Consider the following 19,499-nt stretch of genomic DNA (forward strand, 5'->3'; position numbering starts at 1 on the left):
CTCAATCCTTCTCAGCAGCCCCCATTCTCGCTGTGCAGATGGATCCCCCAGATCCCGGCCTGCCCACTTGGCTTTGGGCTGCCTCTGTGCGCATGTCTGTTGCCCCCCAGGGACTGCAAAGCATGGAAGGCAGAGTGTTCCCCTGTCCTGCCTCCAGCCCAGCACCTGATGTACAAAGAGGTCATGTATGTCCCTAAGCACCCTGGTGTGGGGAGGAAGGACGTGGTCCTGCCCGGTGGTATCACCCGCTGAAAATCCTGGGCCCACTAACCCACCTATGTGACTTCCAACGAGACGGGGACCTTGGTGAACCGATCCCGTCTAGGATACGGAAGCAGTCAAATCACAGAGGGAGATGGTAGGCTGGGGGCTGGGGGAGCCGCACATCACCATGAAGAGTAGAGGAAGAATTAATACAGAGAGTCCAGGTGACAGCTGGGCATGCTGTCACCCAGCACCCAGGGATGTATGCAGCAGCCTGGGCTTTTCCCAAGGAAGAATGGAACAAAGGCTGCTGGGAGGTGTGCTAGGAGGTGACCCCGGAGAGGGACGTGGGCCCGGGATTAGAAAGAGCTGCCTTTTATTTATGCAGCCGGGTGGTGGGGACACAGGTGTTTGTGATATTATATTTTTATGCCTCTTTGTATGTCTGGAATATTTCATCAAGAATTTTTAAAAGAAAGAGGGGTCTGAGGTCAAGACGAAGGAGGTGGCTCTGGAAAAGACGGAGGGAAGAGGCTTGAGGAAAGGCAGGACACCTGCAGTGCAGGTGGAGGAGGAGCAGAGCTCCAGAAAAGGGGAGGAAGATGCTGGAAAATCCAAGTCGTGAGTCACCGGGGCTCCGTCCAGAACTTGCCAGAGCGTGGGCAGGATCGAGCCAGGGGTGATGTCTTCATGGGAATGGACCACAGATGAGATCCGATAATGTTTACTAGGATACGGAAGCATCCCCTTCTGTGGTCTGCCAGCCCCCTGGATTTTCATCTGTGGCTTATAACTGCTTGCGGGCTCTCAGGCATGGCTGTCAGGGGAGGGTGGGAATTTCCAGTATTGTTGTTGTTGTTTTCAAAAAATCATTTAAAAGTAGCTGAATCTCCTTTTCAGCATGCCTGGTGTTCAGAATCTGAATCTCTGAAGAACAGCTAAATTATGTGACACGGGGAGGAGGGGGGACTGTGGAGGGGGAATGATTCACTTTACAAAAATGACTTAAGTAACAGTGCCTTTAGTGGGCTTAAATGAGATTTGAGGTGTTAGGCTGTTTAGACCCAATCTTGTATGGAAAGCAGAGCTCACCTGCCCGGGCATCTTGGCCTGTTCTGCTGTGTCTCCATCTGTGCTGGGCCCAGTGGGCAGTGCTGAGGGTGGCAGCCCCGCCCTGCAGGGGGTTCTGATGAGCCTCTCACCACTGGCCTCTCCCCCAGGGAATGAAACTGTGTCTGCTGCTTTTCAAGTCTGCCCTATAGGGCTCTATAGGGAGCCCACCTACTTTTTGCCCACCCACAGGGCTGCTTGGACCACAGGGCCTTTATATTTAGATTGCTACCCCATAGAGTCTGAGCCGAGAGGAGGGCAGATGGCTGATGGCAGGTCTGGGCCACACTGTGGGAGCGCGGTGCTTCTGGAAGACTCGATCCTAAGGACTCAGTGGATTTTAATATTATTTAGAAGAAAACTGTAATAACACGCTAGCCACTGGCCTCTGGTCTAGGTTTTACACCTAGTGCCTGTGGTATTAGATATTTCATGCCAGCCTGCTTGTGGTTGGCGTGGTGGTGTATCAATGAGTTTGGTGTTAATAAAGAATCTGTCTCTTTAGGCAGGGGGTAGATTTGCCATCCTTGTCTTGCCCAGGTTCGGCCACACTGGGCCATTTGCCAGGACTACGTTATGTAGAGTGGATCGCAGAATAGGTCCAGGTGGGATTTTCTGACCTGTGGACCTGAAGAATGTTCGCAAAAGAGACCAGGTGGAAGGTGTGGGTGGTTTTGTGTAGCCTGTGCCTGTGATGGGTTCTTTGCTGCTTCTTCATGATCAGTCTGCTCTCTAGAGTCTCTGGGAACATCCCTGTGTCTGCAATGTGGAGGCGTTGCTTGCTGTGGACATCCGAGTACTGTACTCAAGTTGAGCAGGTGAGGAAGCACCTTAAATGGGAGTGGGAGCTGAGGGTTGTTCACAAGAGTGGGTAGAACTTACTAGAAGCTCCTGGCACTGCAGTCAGAGGCAGGGTGAGCAGGGGAAAGGGGCCTGTGGACCCTGAAATGGGCAGTGTGCTACGCTGCCCAGGCAGGGGTGAGCAGTGTGGCCGTGTGTGCCAGGGGCTGTGGAGGGGTGCGTGTGCTGCCGTGTATGAGGCAGGATGCAGTCTGCTTCACGGGACTGGAAACTCCACCTAGAGCAGCCCGAAGATCAAGGAGAGACTTCTGGTTAAACATGATGACTTGGCCACATCCATTTATCTCTCTCCCCTTTCTAATCATACCCCCAACCATGGCACTAAAGGAACTGCCAGAGCCCAATGACACAAGGACAATGAGAACAGGAGAGGAGCTGACAGCAGGTGAAGGATGTCAGCAAAGCTGTGGAAGCCAGAACGTCTATGGATGGATGGTTACTCATTTAGCAGAGAGATGAAACCCAAGTGTGAGTAGTGGGAAGAAGCCTCTAGAAGATTCATCCCGCCCCCGCCAACCCTCAAACAGATCAGAAATGGGAGTTTCACATACTTCTGAAGGTGAGTTGAGGAACGGGTCTGAAAACTGGGCAGTTGGTTGAAAATCTGCATAAAGAATCGTTAGACCCCAGATCCCCTCCTGTAACTTCCCCTCTCCACCTTGATCAAAGACTAGAAGTTTCTTTTCAAAAGGAGATGATTCAGAGAAGTCTGGACTCTAAGACACTGTGTGCAGCTGAGAGCAAGTTTGCACACTGTGCTCAAAACGAGAGAATTTATTTAAAGTTACATCCCGCGCTTCCCTGGTGGCGCAGTGGTTGGGAATCCGCCTGCCAATGCAGGGGACACGGGTTCGTGCCCTGGTCCGGGAAGATCCCACATGCCGCGGAGCGGCTAGGCCCATGAGCCACAACTACTGAGCCTGCGCGTCTGGACCCTGTGCTCCGCAACGGGAGAGGCCGCGAGAGTGAGAGCCCTGCGCACCGCGATGAAGGATGAAGAGTGGCCCCCGCTCGCCGCAACTGGAGAAGGCCTTCACACAGAAATGAATACCCAACACAGCCAAAAACAAATAAATTAATTAATTAATTAAAATTTACATCCCAAGTCATGAGACTTGCAGCTCCTCTCTACTCTGCTCCAAAAATACTGGCAGCCCAGTGTCTATCCCCCAAGCAGGGTGATTAGAAGTTTCCTTTGCAAGTAAACTGATCCGCCCAAGAGGAAAAAAGTTCTACACGTACAATATGTGCGAATGTGTATGTATATGCACATATGTATATGTGTGTGTATATGTGTATATGTATGTGTTTACCTGTATATGTGTATACACATACATGTGTGCTTGAGTGCATGTGTATGTGCAGGTATGTATACATATGTTTGTGTGTATATACATACTTACACATACATATATATGTTTGTGTGTGTATGTGTGTATACATTCCCTCAAAGAAATGACCAGATTTCTACCTAATCCCTCACAGAGAAATCACTGACTTTTTAGTGTCTTGCTGTTAAATATAAATGCTGGTCAAGGGTCACCTGGCATTTGTGAAAAGAAAACCTCCAACATGTGGGATCAAGAGAGAGAGAGAAAACAAATAAACTGGGGAGAAAAAAGGAGCTGAAAGGATGAGAGCCAAGTCTAGGAGCGGAAAAAAACTTCAAAGTAACTATAATTAATGTCCTCAGAGAGATAAGAGGAGATAATGCATCCCTAAAATGAGAATGGGGGCTATCAGAAAGGAATATTCAAAGAATAAGGCAGAACTCTAAGAAGTTAAACGTATAATAGCAGAAATTTAAAAATCAGTGGAAGATTTGAAAAGTGAGTTGAAGGACTTTTTTAAATAGTAGGATAAGAAGACAACAATGTAGGAACTAGGATAGAAAAAAAATTAGGAAATTTAGAAGCTCAGTCCAGGAGGGTCAGCAGTAAGAGTCCCAGGAACAGAGAGCACAGACACCTGAGGAGAAGAGATTATCAGAGAAGTTATAGGAGAAAGTTCTCAGGACTGAAGGACACATGCTTCCAGACTATGTGGAGGAACACAGTGGATGGAACAGACCTACCACAAGGCCCATCCTTGTGGAGTTTCAGGATGTTAAGGACAAAGAGAAGATACATACCACTTTCAGAGAGGAAGAAAGTAGATTGAATACACAAGTTGGAGCACAGAACAGAATTGGGCTTTCCAACAGAGTTCCTGGAAACTAGAAGACACTGGGATAATGCCCCCAGCCTTCCAAGGGAGGGTGGTTTCCACTTTAGCTTTCTATTCACAGCCAAACAGACTACCAAGAGGGAGAGGGAATAAAGTCGGTTCGTATAGGCATGGTCTCAAAGGAGGTACCTCCTACACACCTTGTACCAATGAAGCAGGAGAGTGGCGTGTATAGTAGACAAAGTAATGGGCCCCCAAAGATATCTGCAACCTAATGCCCAGAACCTGTGAAAATGTGAGGTTACATAGCAAAAGGGAGTTAAGGTTGCAGGTGGAATGAAAGTTGCTAATCAGCTGACCTTGAGGTGGGGAGATGATCCCGGATTATGCCTCTAGGCCCAGTGTAATCACAAAGGTCCTTAGAAGTGAAGGAAGGAGGCAGAGGAGCAGGTGAGAGTAATGCTGTACGGGAGGTCGCTTGTTCTGGAGACGAAGGAAGGGGCCGTGAGCCAAGGAATGTGAGCATCCTCTGGAAGCTGAGCGTGGAGATAGCCTCTAGAAGCTCTTCTCCCCTAGAGCCTTCAGAAGGAATGTGACCTTGCCAGCACCTCGATTTTAGTCCAGTGAGACCCATTTCAGAACTGCGAGGTAAATATATTTGTGTTGTTTTAAGCCACTTAGTTTGTGGTAATGTGTTACAGCAGCAATGGAAACTGATACAGTGTGGGATCCAGGAAACAAGGGGGTCAGAAGTCCTAGGTGACAACTGTGCAGAAGGCTCAGGTCCAGACTGGAGTTCGAGCGCGGGGAGGTCTGCGTGCGATCCCTCCTGGAAAAAACCAAAAAGGAACTGACAGACTCCTAATGCACTGAACTGTTTGGGGAGGGATTTTAACAGTTCTGGTAGTCAGTTTGTGTGTAAATAAGTGTTAGGCACATACGGAGCCACTTTTAACCCTAGAGAAAATAAATTATGCAAGAAAGGATATCACGTGGCTCGTCTGTGAGCAGTAGCTGCCCAGTGACAATAGCGTGAACACGGACGATTGATTTAACCAAAATGGTGGCATCACTCTGTTGGGAGGATACAGAGAACAGAAATGTGGGTTTAGAGGAAGTGGGGTTGGGGGCATAGGAAACCTCATCTTCCATTATGGGGCTCTAATAGATAATATCTAAAAGTGGAAGCTCTAGAAATGGTAATATATAGCGTGTGCTATGAACTGAATTGTGTCCCCCCCTCAGAGTTCAGGTGTTATATCCCCAACCCCGGGCGTCTGTATTTGGAGTAAGGATGTAGCTAAGGTTAAATGATGTCATAAGGCTGGAGCGCTGATTAGCATCCTTATAAGAAGAGACACCAGAGTACTCACTCTTGACTGTGTGAGGACACAGCGAGAAGGTGGTTGTCTGCAAGCCAGGAAGCAGGCTCTCACCAGAAACTAAATTGGCTGGTACCTAGACCTTGGACTTGCTTGCCTCCAGGACTGTGGGAAATAAATTTGTGCTGTTTAAGCCACCCGGTCTATCGGTATTTTGTTATGACAGCCCTACCTGACTAATATAGCATGTTATTTAGAAATATGCCACTAAAGAACATAAGAAATAGCTAAAATAGTTGAGAGTGGTTATCTTTGGGAATTGGGACTCAGTGTGGGGAGGTCTGGAGCAGGGACTGCTATTTTTCATTGTTGGGTTTTTATTACTTTTGCTTTTTTCAAGCCATGTGTATGTGTTAATTTTTTTAAGTAAATCAATTAAAAAATACTAAATGGAATGTATTGGCCTAGGTAAATGTAAAGTTCAGAAACAGGGTGATCTTCAGGAAGAGTTTGATGAGGTCTCCAGCTCCATTTTTCTGCAGCTCAGTGCTGTCCTCTGAACTCTTTTATAGTAACATAATGGCTGCAGCAACCCCAGGCCTTGCATGTGCCTTTGACATCTCTGGTAATGGAGCTTCTCCCTAAGAGGTCCCCAGCAAACATCTTATGTGATAGAATTTGTTCCAGTCACCATGGCCAGGGAGTTGAGCTGAGCTGATTGGCTTAAGCCAACCATAACCCAGCCCTGAAACACATTGACTATGGGGGGGAAAGTGGTAATCTGGGAGGAAATTGGTGTTCTCTTGCCAAGAGGAGGGGGAAAAGAGTGGTGCGTGGCTCAAAAAGAGCAAGTGTCCACTACAAATATGTTCCTCTGGAGAGTATTTTCCTTCTTCTCCTTGTGAGATGTAGGTCCCTGCTAATACTTTTGATTGGTTGGTTGACTGGTTGGTTTGATGGCATTTAAGTTAAATGTTAACTTCTGCTCTGTGTGACCCATGAAATAGGGAAGGCTGGACATAGAGAAAATGACTTGATAAGGGAGGTTAAAAGAGAGAGGGTATCCCATGCCATATAAGGGATGTGGGAACATGAAAAATGAGAGACAGGTGAGTGCAAAGCCCTCTTCTTAGGAGAGGTGTGCACAGCTGTGATTCAGTGGGACACGATCAAAGATTTCAGGGTAGTGTGATTGAGGGACGACTCCTAGATAGTCCCCTGACTCCACATCTCTCCCAGCCAACCTACCACAGATGCTGGAAATTATGTCATTAGAAACTCTCCTCTGTGTAAGAAATTCCCATGACCATTGGGAGGGGGTACATTTGGCCATTGCCTGTCACTAAAGCAGAAGCTTTAGTTTGCCAAATCCTTCCTGGACAGCTGCAATGGGAGGAGATTTGGGGTGTGGGAGGGGAAGAGGGGAGAAGCATCCAGAGGGGTGGGGCCCACTCAGCACAGGCGTGGAGGTAGGAGGAAGGGAACCAGGTGAGGACCAAGGTGGGGCGGGGCAGCACCAGGTCCTTAGTCCCTGAAGAATTGTCCTTAACCTGAGTCCTGATAAGGGGAGCACTAGACGCTCTCTATGCCTCAGTTAACCAGCTTGCCAAATTCACCAGCTCTCTCCATCCCCTCTGACGGATGCCCACAGCTGGAGGAACACGTGGGGCAGGAAGGTGGCTGTCCAAAACGTCCACCATGTCTGCTCCCACCAACTGAGCTGAATGCTTTCTTAGAGGAAGCTGGCTCACTTCCCAAACCTGTTTATGCCAGTGGAACTTGCTATTGTAATTATGAAATTTAATTAAGTATTGTGCAAACCAATTAAATACTATTGCCAAAAAAAAAAAAAAATAGAAGAAGAAAAAATTGTTTCAATGAAAACTCAGGTGAAGCTTTAGAAAGACTCAAAAAAAACTAGTCCATTTAAAAACATGCCGTTGAGTTAGATGTGAGTGAAACAACTGGGAAAGTTTGGGGAAATATTCACAAAATCAAGGGAGACTTTTGCACTCAGATTATTTTGCAAGTGTATTTAATTTCTCATTCCATTTAAAAAAAAACATAATTAGAAATTGTAGTGTCATATGAGTGTGATTTATACCAGAAAGACAGTAGGGACAATTACATCCAGGAGATGTGAAGATAAAGAAAGGTCTTGGCTTTGCATCCGAAGTTTGGTGAATGAATGTACCAACATACAGTAGGTGTTAAAATGTTTCAATTCACTGACTAATCATCTCAGCTAAGAGGGCTTCTACCATAGCTTGTTTGCGGTGGGCTTCAGCTCCTGGACACTCCCTCCGCCCCCACCCCACCCCTGCTCTGAATCACAGGCTGGTATGCAGAGCGAGATTACACTTTGGGGCCACAGATGCTTAGTTGGCTAGGTTTCCCAGAGCTGCAGAATTGGGAGAGGCCAAGGAGAAGCAGGGAAAAAGTTGGGGATGGCTTCAGCCTGGGCCAGTCCCTCTGCTCCCTCCCAGATGTTACCCAGCGACTGGAGCAATAAGTTCTGGTCCAGCCTGCACCGCTCCCCATTCTTCCCCAGACAACAGGGGGCAGGGTGATTCCACACCTAAGACTCAAGCTCAGAAGCAGCTGGCATTTGGGTTCTTTATCTGCCCTCGCGGCTGCATCTCCTGCTTCTCTGCACACGTCTACTGCTCCAGCCACACCTGCTCACTCGCTGCCCTGATTATGCTAGACCTCACCCACCTCTGCATCTCTGCTAAGAGTGTCCCTTTCTAGATGGTCCTTTGTCCCTACTCTCCATATCCTCCCCATCCTTCAAGGCTCTACTTACTGTCTGCTGCCTCCAGGAAGCCCTCCCTGATTACCCCCTGAGCTTACTGCATGTACCACCCTCCTGCACTTAGTCTTGACTGCCTTCTCATCTTTCCAAGATATGGGGGAGTTTTAGGTGCTGAGGGGAGGTTCTCACCAAGGTTCACTGGCCAAACCACACCTTCCCCAAGCCATAAAAATGGAGTTCTTCTTGAGACCCTTTCTGGATTTTATTTCAGACACTCCCACCTAACAATCACCACCCTGCATGATTGCACAAATTTCACCAGTAAAGCTTCTGCAATGGGCATAGAGATTCGGGAATATTTGTCCTGAAAATCTGATGTGGGAGAATCAATGAACTTCTGAAGGGCTATATAGGACACTGGATTCTGTCCCTGAGTCCCCAGTGCTAGAGGGAAAATTGCAGGAGTTCAGTTCAACTCAGTTATCGCCAAAAACTTTAAATCAGAGACTTCCTGTAAGCAAGGCACTGGGGTGGGGGCAGGGGGCAGGGAGGAGTAGGGATGGGTGGGTCCAAAGATGAATGACACACGATGGCACCTCCCTCCAGAGCTGATGAGCTGGTGGGGGAGATGGCGACGTGCATGAGGAACTAGGATGCGTGATACACAAAATGCAGAGGGAGGTGGAGTACCCAGGTAAACTTCTTACAAGAGGTGAGAGCCGGGGGGATCTGCGGGGAAATGAGAGGGTGAGCCTTGAAGGTGCGCAGGGCAGACAGGACGGGTTCTATACTTCACACGGGTGCAAAGTAGTGCTTCCAGCGGGCCCTGATATGCCTGGTGGCCTCTCTCAGGATCATTTCTGGGAGGGGAAGCTGGGTGATTGAGGCAGACATCTCTTTCCTAAGTCATATGATGGAAGTTCCAGGGAAGAGCTCTGACTGGATTTTCCCAGGCGCCAAAGATTGGGTGACATTGCTGGGGGGACACATCCTGGTTGGCCTGGGGCAGCCACTTTATGACTGAGGTCCCCAGGTAACTATCATCAATTCCCCTTTCACTCTCAAAAGTGTCCTTGTTTGGACAATGAAAGGTAGTATCCACATTGAGGGGAGTGATAGTCTCAGGGAGAGAAGGGGCAGGGGCCACAGGGGACAGCTTCGGAGGCAGCCTTGGCCAGGCGCTCCCCTTCTGCTGTGGGGTCGCCTGTCCCCTTTCCAAACACCCTTTACACCATCCACACTGCCTGGGTCTTACTTGTCATTGAATGTCACTTGCAGATTTGTCTTCCGCATCATTGGGATGCAGAGTAAACAGTGGAGTTTAAAAATAAAAAGCAAAATAAATCCCTTTCCCAGGGGACCAGTTTTTTTTTCTTCCACCTGAGAGGGGGCTGGAAACACCTTTTTCTCTGAGAGAAAGAAAGCCTAGCATTAATGATTCCCATCACACTGGACACCAGGTGAGCTAGAACTTTCTGGAAAGCAGATTTAGATAAAGGGAGGAGTGTGAGTGATAGGACTCAGGGCACCAGGAATAGGACAAGGGCAAGACCCACACAGGCAGGAAAAGCCGCCAAGGGGAACCCTGTGGTCACTGAAGGCAGAGCAGGCCTGCCTCCTGTTTTCACCGTCTGGAGCTCCGAATGCCGCCATTGCCAGCCTGACATCAGTCCCTCCGCGGGCTGACGAGGGAGGCACTCCCTCCCAGTGCCCTCTGGTTTCCCCTCCCAAGACGTGCCCACACCAGCCTGAAAATCCCAGCCCCACTCGGCAGCAGAACCAAGCCGGCAACGTCGGCAGCGCCCATCTCCCCAAACACAATCAGCCAATGAAATCAGGCACAGAGAACCTTCTTGTTACACCCATGAGACCCCCTTCCTCCCCTTGCCCTTGCAGGGGACGAACGCGGCTGCCACTGAGATGCTTTCTCCATGAGCCCTGCAGACATGAAGGCTTTATTATCACACTTTCTTATCTTATGGAAAGAAACCTTTCTTCCCCCAGATTTGAACTGTTATTCAATATTACAACCCCGAATATTCTTTGTCACCCCCCTGTGCCCACCCATGTTCTGGTGAGCATTAACCATCCTGTCTCACCAGCCAGAGAGCAGTGGGAAGGACCCCCTCAGTGGCGCCCTCCCCCTTCCTACCCTGGCGGTTCGCGCAGGAGGCAGCTGGGGGGGCGGGGCTCTGGGCAGCCATTACCCTCCCCCTCAGCTCCTCCAGGCCAATATCTGCTGGAGCCCTTGCTCAGATTTGCTCAGCCCAGGAATACTTCCCTGAGGCCAGAGAAAATAAAACGTGTGTGACTGAGCAGTTGGGCCGGTGCTGGGCGGCCCGACAAGAGAGATTAGGCCTTTGTTCCCTGGACGGGCTCTTCTTCTGCTCCCCACTCCCAGGCCCAGGCCCCAGCTTTGGCTTTGGCTCTGGGCTCGGCCCTCTCTCCTTCTCAGGTTATTTTAAGATTCTAGGCCAAGGTGACAGAAATTCAGACCTCCAAGGGGCCATCACCCCCAAAGCAATGAAGAGGATTTGGTTGCCTTGGAAGACACTGTTCTCCAGTGACAAACACACACTCTCGTTCTCTCTCTCTTTCTCTCTCTCTCTCTCTCTCGTTCTCTCTCTCTCTCCTTCTCTCTCAATCGAAGCAGACCAAACTGGAAACTGGCCTGGTGCCCTGCCGGGCTAGGTGTAATGGCCTGGACCTCAGTTCATGGATTTCCCGAAGATGCCCCCAGGTCAGGCCCCGGGGCCGAGGGCCACCCTACTGCTCTTCAGGCTGCTTGGCAATGACTACACACACACACACACACACACACACACACACACACACACGTCTCTCAGCCTTCCAGCAGGGTGGGGTAGAATGTCCATTCTGCTGGGTGGGGTCTCAGGGCCGAGCAGCACATCGTGTACGGGTGTGTCTGGGGGCTGGGAGCCCTCTGACATGTGCTCCCAGGGCTGGGAAAGTGGCCTCAGGACCAAGCACAAGGTCTCCCCTAAGGCGTGGCGGTGCTGCTGTTCATTCTGTTCAGCAAATACTTTGCTGGGGGGTTAGGGAGGCTTACAATCAGATTCTTTCCTTTAATGGGTAAATAAAGAGGCATACAAATAATCACTATTTAATTCAATAAGTGTTTATTGAGCACCTGCTATATCTGGTGTTGGGGGTGGAAGGAACAGAAAAAGGCTGGGTGGAGCCTGGCTTGCGGGCATGGGCTGGGTCTCTTTTTGACCCCTCTCTGGAAGGCAGTGGCGGTGAGCCTGGCACAGGTGATGTGCTGGGGAAGGATGAGTTATGGCTGAGTCACTGCCCAGTAGCCAGAGGTGTTCCGGTTGCTGGGGTGCACGGCTGCTTGCCTCACCAGCTGGGGCTCGTGCTGGCCTCCCCACTTGGCTTTCCCACACGGTCTCGAACATTTTGGTCGGACGCAGTTGTGCTTCAAGTTGGAAGGATCATGCTGGTCTCTGGACCTTCCTCCGAGTCCCCAGCATGGGACCTGGCCGCCCAGCGGGGCTCAGTGATGGCCTGGGTACTAATTGGCCCTGAGTGTTGTGTTTTGGGGGCAGTTGTTTTTTTTAATTAATAGACTATTTTTTAGAGCAATTTTAGGTTTATAGAAAAATTGAGCAGAAAGTACAGAGAATTCTCATATATCTCCTCTCCTTCCCCTCCGAGTTTCTCCTATTATTAATATCTTGCATTAGTGTGGTACATTTGTTATAATTGATGAACTGATACATTATTTTTATATTGAAGTATAGTAGATTTACAACATTGTGTTAGTTTCAGGTGTACAGAAAAGTGATTCGGTTATACATACATATATGTATAGATCTATATACTTTTTTTCAATTCTGTTCCAGTATAGTTTATTACAAGATACTGAATATAGTTCCCTGTGCTATACAGTAAATCCTTGTTGTTTATCTGTTTTATATATGGTAGTGTGCATCTGTTAATCTATTGATACATCATTATTAACTAAAGTCCATAGTTTACATTAGAGTTCATTCTTTGTGTTGTACAGTTTTATGAGTTTTGACAAATGTGTAAAGCCATGTATCTACCATTACAGTATCATACAGAATAGTTTCCCTGCCCTCAAAATCCTCTGTGCTCTGCCTATTCATCCCTCCCTCTCCATCGACCCTTGGCAACCACTGATCTTCTTTCTATCTCCATAGTTTTGCCTCTTCCAGAAGATCATACAGTTGGAATCATACAGTATGTAACCTTTCCAGATTGGCTTCTTTCACTTAGTAATATACGTGTAAGATTCCTCCATGTCTTCATGACTTGATCGCTCATTTCTTTTTAGCACTGAATAATATTCCATCGTGTGGATATTTATTTATTTGTTTACCTGTCCATTCACCTACTGAAGGACATCTTGGTGGCTTCCATTCTTGGCAATTATGAAGAAAGTTGCCATCAACATCTATGTGCAGGTTTTTGTGCGGACATAGTTTTCAACTCCCTTGGGTAAATACCTAAGTGCGCTTGCTGGACCCTATGGTAAGAGCATGTCTAGTCCCGTAAAGACTAGACGAACACTTGACAAACTGCCTTCCAAAGTGTCTGTGCCATTTTGTGACCTCAGGTTGGTTGATTTTAATATCGGCGGAAAAAGCAAACTGCGACCTACGCAACGCAGCCTCTGAAGGATCGTGGGAAGAGAAGCCACTGCCTCCCTGTCACCACAGACCCTCAGCTGACCCACCCTCAGTAAGGGCTCATCACTGCAGGCCTCTCCTCACCACGTGCTGGGCAGCACTTTCCACGGGAGCGCAGTCAACTCTCATTCCTGTGCCGCTCTCGCGAGAACTAGGCGCTGGGGACTTAGCAGTGAGCACGGCTGTCAGCATTCCCCCCATGGAGCTGACCTCCCAAGGAGGCTGGTCTCGCCGCCCTCACCTGAGAACATACAGATGCTGGGCCCTGTGCCAGGTGTCTCCCTCCATGTTCTCATTTCATCCCCGCTTCAACCCTGGGAGGTGGGAGGTCGGTGCCGTTATTCTGCCCGTTTTGCTGGTGAAAATCTAAAGCAGAGAGAGGTTAAGTCATTTGTCCAAGGTCACACGGCTGGTCAATGGCAGGGCCAGTCTGGATCTAAACCACAAGGCATTATGGCCTCCTGCGAGCTGCAAGAGCCTGCAGCAGAGACCATGACCTCACTGTCCCCTGAGGGCACCTGTCATAGCCTCTGCCCCTCCCGCTGAGGCAGAGCCGGTCCCTTCAGTATCATCCCTGGGGGCGCAGGGGTGGGCGTGCGGTGGGGGGAGGCTGTAATCTGCCTGCCACCATCCAGCGTCAGACAGCCTCCCTCCTAGCCACTCGTGCTTGCTGACGGCTTCTGTGGGGGCCAAGGTAAGCAGGACACAGCCTGAACCTCCCCTCCCACCACTGTAGGGTGGGTGTGTTCAGGCCCCGGGCTGGGAGTCTGGGACCCACGTTCCGGTTCTGATTGCCTTTGGTATGACTTGGGGCGAGTCCTCGCTGGACTTGGGTGCCCTGGCTGTAAAGTGAGGGATATATCAGGTTCCTCCAGCACGGGCATTTAATTTTTTTCAAAAAGCCATTAGAGACCCTGAAAAGAACAATACCAATTTTGTGTAACATGTTCATTGTAACTGCTATGGCAGTTCCTAGAAGAGAGAGGTTAGTGCAGAATAAAAAAAGAAAGAAAGAAAAAGATTTCATGAATTTGCGTCAGTTCTCAAGGCAGCGTCTCTACAAAGGTGACTGATGAGAAGAGGGGTCTTTATCGATGAGCAGAAAGACCACAAGGGGCCAAGGTCACGTGTGCAGTAAGCTCTGACCTGCACCCAGCCCAGGACCTGCCCCTCTGGGGTTTCCAGGGCCAAACATGGTCTAACCCACAGGCACTGTTTCATTCTGGGTATAGACTTTCACAGTCCCCAAACCATGCTACCCTCTGGCTGGTCCCTTCTGGTTGACGTCATACAGGCTAAATTTTATTCTAAACTCACAGACCTCACAGGAACAGCTGGAAAAGGTTCTGAGTCTGAGGACTTGGTTTGAGCAGGGATGCTTGAAAGTTGGACGCTTCTGAGAAGGTCACTCAGCTTCTCTGTGCCTCCATCTTCCTGACTATAAACCGTCCTGGAGGGAGTTTGCAGGCAGGAACCACACCTTTTCATGTGTGCATCCCCATCAGGTAGCAAAGACCCTGGGATACTGGAGATGTTCACTAAATGGGTTAAATCTATCCACCTGCCTGACAGGTATGTGGGAAAATATTTTTTTTAATTATAAAGCATCACGCAAATGTTAGCTAATATTAACTAATATTAATGCTAATATTAGTTAATATGAGTGTTAGGCTGTTGGTCATACAGTTCCGATTCACAGTTAGTCTTCCTATTGCTACTGAAAGCTAGGAGGAATCAGAGCAAAGGGCATAGGTGTTTGTGGCCACACATTTGCAGACAGATGTGGGCCTCCCACATTCCCGGCGTCTGTACACTCGGGGAGGAGAGAAGAGGGGATGAGGATGGAGAAAGGGAGGGATGTCGGATTGCACAGCCTGGTCAAGAGCCAACTGTTTCTCCCTATGACATCAGGCTGGAGCCAGACCCCTCTGCTCCTTGACCGCTGCTTCCTTCTCTCCTTGGGAAGAACCATGAGCATGGGCCCTGCAGAGGCCTGGCCCTTGACAGATGGCACTGGCTGGTCCTGGAGCCAAGGGCTGGGGAGACGGAGTCTGGGTGATGCCCTTTGGCCCATTTCCAGCCATTCCTGGAGATTCAAGAAAACAAGGCATTAGTCTGGAGTGTTCCTTAATGAGAGCAAGTCGGCCAGATTGTTGGGTTTGAGACCACCCAGGTCAGGGTCTGGGAAGGCACCTGAAATCATTAAGGACCTTTTCCTGGCTGAGGGGCCATGAACTGGAAACTTATCTCTCCAGAGGTGAAGTGGTACCCAACACCTGGGAGGATGGATGGGGTGTGGGGTGGGTAACTATTAGCTTGTAAATTTGCTAACTTCACATTCTCACCTAGAATCATAATTTTATTTACTTACTTTTTAAGTTGAAAGTGACCTTAGCAATCACTCCCTCAACTTGCAGATGAGAAGACTAAGGCTCAGAGAGGGAAAGAGGCTTGTCCAGAGCTCCTGTCGACTCCCCTTGTCTCGCAAGCCTGGATTTTTTTTTACCTTTTTTTTTCCTTATAACATTATTTTTTGAGGCTTAGAGCACATTCCAAGAAAAATATCAGGACGCTGAAAAAAATTATCCATGCTATTCATTCACTGTCAACTCGGGGAAGCTGTTGGCTCTAATGACCTTTCCAAATTAATAAAATCTGTAAATGCTCAATTGTTTATTGCACACATTGAGTTACACCTCTAAATGGCTGGAGGGACTTGCACGCCCGCCTGGAATATTTAGCTCGAGGGCTCTGCAGCCAGCAGACATGCTTTGTAGCCCAGGCAGGAGAGCTGTGGCCGGATTTCCTGACAAAGGAGGCAAGGCCTGTTGTCCTTCCCAGAGCCTCCAGGGGACAGCCCACGGCGTGCTCAGAGCCCGTGGCAGACAAAAAACGTTAGTGACAATCTCTGTCCAAGGCTCCTTTCAGAGATTTGGGGGGAGAGACAAACCTTGCTGACCTGAGTATAGAATAGTTCCCAAGCAAGTGCTTGATTGCTGCTGTGTGACGTTCGGAGAAAGCAGAGGTGGGAGGTTCTGGAAGGCTTGTTGGAGGAGGTGGAATTTGATGTAAATCCACTAGAAAGGGTAGGATTAGGTCAGGTGGAGGCCACAGGAAAGGGCTTTCTAGTCAGGGAGCAAGGATGAGAATGAACCCACGTGCCTCGGGGAGGAAGCAGGCACGGGGCATGGGGGTTGGGACTCCTGGGTGGAAGGAGGTCCCACTCTGGGGGGTGATGGTATTTGGACTCCAGGAAGTGGTCACAAGAAGATCCTGTTCCTTATGCTCAGACACCTCCATCTGTGCCTACGTTGCACAAACACCGTGTTTACAAGCCATGGGTTCCCTGGCCCAGGGTCACACTGCCTAGTTGGCCCTTGAGTCCTGGTGACAGTCTCCCTGTCCGAGCTTGTGAACAGCACAGGCTAGTTTTACTTCCAAGATGAAGTGGACAAAAGTCTTGTAGAGAAACGCTGTGTATGTTGTACTGTTACTGCAGGAGGATTTTTTTTAAATTATGGTAAAGTATACATAACATAACATTTACCATGTTAACCATTTTTAAGTGTACAGGTTAGTGGCATTAAGTATATTCATGTTGTTGCACAACCATTGCCACCATCCATCTCTAGAACTTTTTCATCTTCCCAAAATTAAACATGAACTCCCCATTCCCCTCCCTCTCCCCAGCTCCCGGTAACCTCTCTATTCTACTTTCTGTCTCTATGAATCTGACTACCCTAGATACCCATGTAAGTGGAATCATACAGCATTTGTCCTTTTGTGGCTGGCTTATTTCACTTAGCATAATGTCCTCAAGTTCATCCATCTTGTAGGATATGTCAGAATCTCCTTCCTTTTTAAGGCTGAATAACATCCCATCACGTGCATAGACCACATTTTGTTTACCCATTCATCCCGTGGACACTTGGGTTGCTCCCATCTCCCGCCTACTGTGAGTAACGCTGCTATGAACATGGGTGTGTGAATATCTGTTTAAGTCCCTTGCAGGACGATTTTGAGCTTTTTAAAAAAAAGTGCTTCAGGCTTTCAAATTGTCAGGGGTGATCAACTGGCCCTCGCTGCTATCACTCCACGAGGAGCAGATTGCCAGCTTGCTGCTCCCCGCGTGTGAAGACTCTCCTGCCTTGCGCAGAGCTCTTCATTACCCTCTGCCAGGGACACAGATTGAAGGCTGGACTCTGTGTGCACGTGGCCTTTCCCCACGCCACACTAAGCTGCTTCGGTCTGCGTGCTAGCCAATGTCAAGGCCTCTTTGCCTTCACTTCTTATCCTGAAACACATCAGTCATGTTGAATTTGTCCCTCGCTGAGGTAGCAAGTGCTTTGCACTCTTGCTTGGTAGGTTCTTTCTCTTACCTTCTAAAATGTATTTAGCCACGATTGTAAAAGCCAAGGGAAATCACTCAGGCACAGTTCTCCCTTCTCGTCCTGTATCCTCACCACCCCCACCCCCTCCAAAAATCTCCATACGCTGCTGAAGAACTAAAGGGCATCCTGTCTTGAAGCATCACTACCTCTGGGCATTAATTGGCTCTACAGATCCCAAACTCACCTAAAATACATTAAAGTGATGGCGTACTCAGGCAGAAAGGCAGGAGAACTCACAGTTCAGGTTGACATTGTCATTAACTCAAGTCTTTGGTGTCAACTCCCTCCCGCACCGAATGTCCTGCCTGGCCTTACAGTCAACCTCCGAAATGCATTTTCTGGCCTTTGTTGGTTTGTGTCAGCTCTTGAACATTATTTAAATGTAGTTTGGGGCCCATGCACGCAATTACCATTGTGTTATTATTCAGAACCAGATTGTTAAGATTCAGGCAGCTGTACAAGGAGATGCCCTGCGCTGTGAGGTCCAATTTAGGAGGGCCTTCTGAGCTGGCGCGCGGGGTTGCTAGGCAACCCCATGCTACAGAAGAGGAGGCCTCACTCCGGAGCGGGAAGAAGCCCAGCGCCTTCAGGGAATTGGAGGCAGTGGTCAATCTGAGACTGGCATGGCGCCGGCGAGGGGGAGGGAGGCGACATGGGCTGAACCCATGGCCGGAGGAGGGGGGATCTTGCCAGGGACGCCCCCTCAACTAGCACACGTTGTTCCTGGGAGGGGAGAGTGCCGCTGGGAGTGAGAATGCAGAGAAGGTGCAGAAGCCAGAGGTCGGCCACGAAACAGCTGAAGGATACCCAGAGCAGATGCTAATATGTTTCTCCATCCCTTTCTTCTCTTTGCAGGATATGAGCAGGTTTGCTGGAAAACTGCTGGCCTGAAATTTAAGAAGGCATCGTTGCTTGTGAGTCTGAATTTTGCTTTCTTAGGTCTGTGGTTTGACAATGTTCCTGGGAAGTGGGTGGGTTTCCCTGTTTGGGGCAGGGAGCATGACCTTGATGGAGTCGGGCTTTCGGTTCTTCTGGAAGGTGCCTCTGGCTGGGTGGGGCTGGACCCAGGGATGTAAGGCTGTGAAGGTGCATGATTTGAACCCTGGCTCTGCCCTCTGAGTGGAGGGTGCACCCACTGGCTCATGAAAGAGAGTCGCTCCCTTGTGGTTGATTGGTGTGCGAGGAAAGCAGGACTCCTCTGGTATGAGGATGATGTGCACTATTTTTTTAACCCTGGGGCCACAGACAGTTTGTACAATTCCAGGTTTGCTGCTAGGGTGACCTTATTTAGAACAGTAAATTCTCATATAGGCCATTTAACAGTGTGTTAAACTAAGAGCAGTCATATGACCCAATCCATTACTCAATCTGAGAATATTATTAATTCACCAGGCACCTGGCACTACAAAAGAAGCAGCAGGTTCAGGCTCTGTTTTGGAGGAGCTGTCGGTCCAGTGTGGGAAGAGAAGACATCTGCACATGAGCCCATGAAAGAACTTTATGAGAGGGCATACGTCCTGCTCTGGCCCGTATTGCACAGGCAGAAATGCTGGTGATGAGAGTGGTTAGGGGAGGCTTCCTGGGGAAAGAGAGACATGAGCTGGGCTGATGGAGGAGGGAGGCTGTTCCAGGGTGAAAAGAACAAGGCACAGGTGCCAGGATGGGAACACCCAGTGGCTCACATGGAGGATGTCATAGACATGGGTCTAATGAGGGAGGGGAGGAAACACTGGTGACACTGGGCAGGGCCAGGTGGTACAGGGCTTGAAATGGCTTCATGAATTCCACAAAGAATCACGATGGAGTAAAGTGTCCCTCATCTATGTAAGTAAAATTAAGTTTCTGCCAGTTTATGACTCATTATGTGAAAATGGCCGTATGGATTTTGCAACAAGTTTGAGGTTGTATTTGAGATGAATATATACACTGGATAGATTACAGGAAATTCACATTGGGCATACTCCTTGTATCTCAGTGAGAGAAAGAGAGGGAGAGACAGGGAGAGATACAG

The 19,499-nt window shown here is 49.0% G+C and overlaps 1 protein-coding gene across 6 annotated transcripts in view; it reads left to right on the forward strand.

Moving 5' to 3' along the window:
- Positions 1-19,499, forward strand: part of ZBTB7C (zinc finger and BTB domain containing 7C) — a 373,957-nt gene that overhangs the window by 207,438 nt on the left and 147,020 nt on the right. For all 6 annotated transcript variants that reach the window (XM_082354578.1, XM_082354585.1, XM_082354579.1 and 3 more), the window contains one exon: positions 18,344-18,402. In XM_082354578.1, the coding sequence (XP_082210704.1) occupies positions 18,344-18,402 (59 nt within the window). The remainder of the gene's footprint in view (positions 1-18,343; positions 18,403-19,499) is intronic.

This window comes from Balaenoptera borealis, assembly GCF_965194805.1.
Source record: "Balaenoptera borealis genome assembly, chromosome: 14".
NCBI lineage: Eukaryota > Metazoa > Chordata > Mammalia > Artiodactyla > Balaenopteridae > Balaenoptera > Balaenoptera borealis.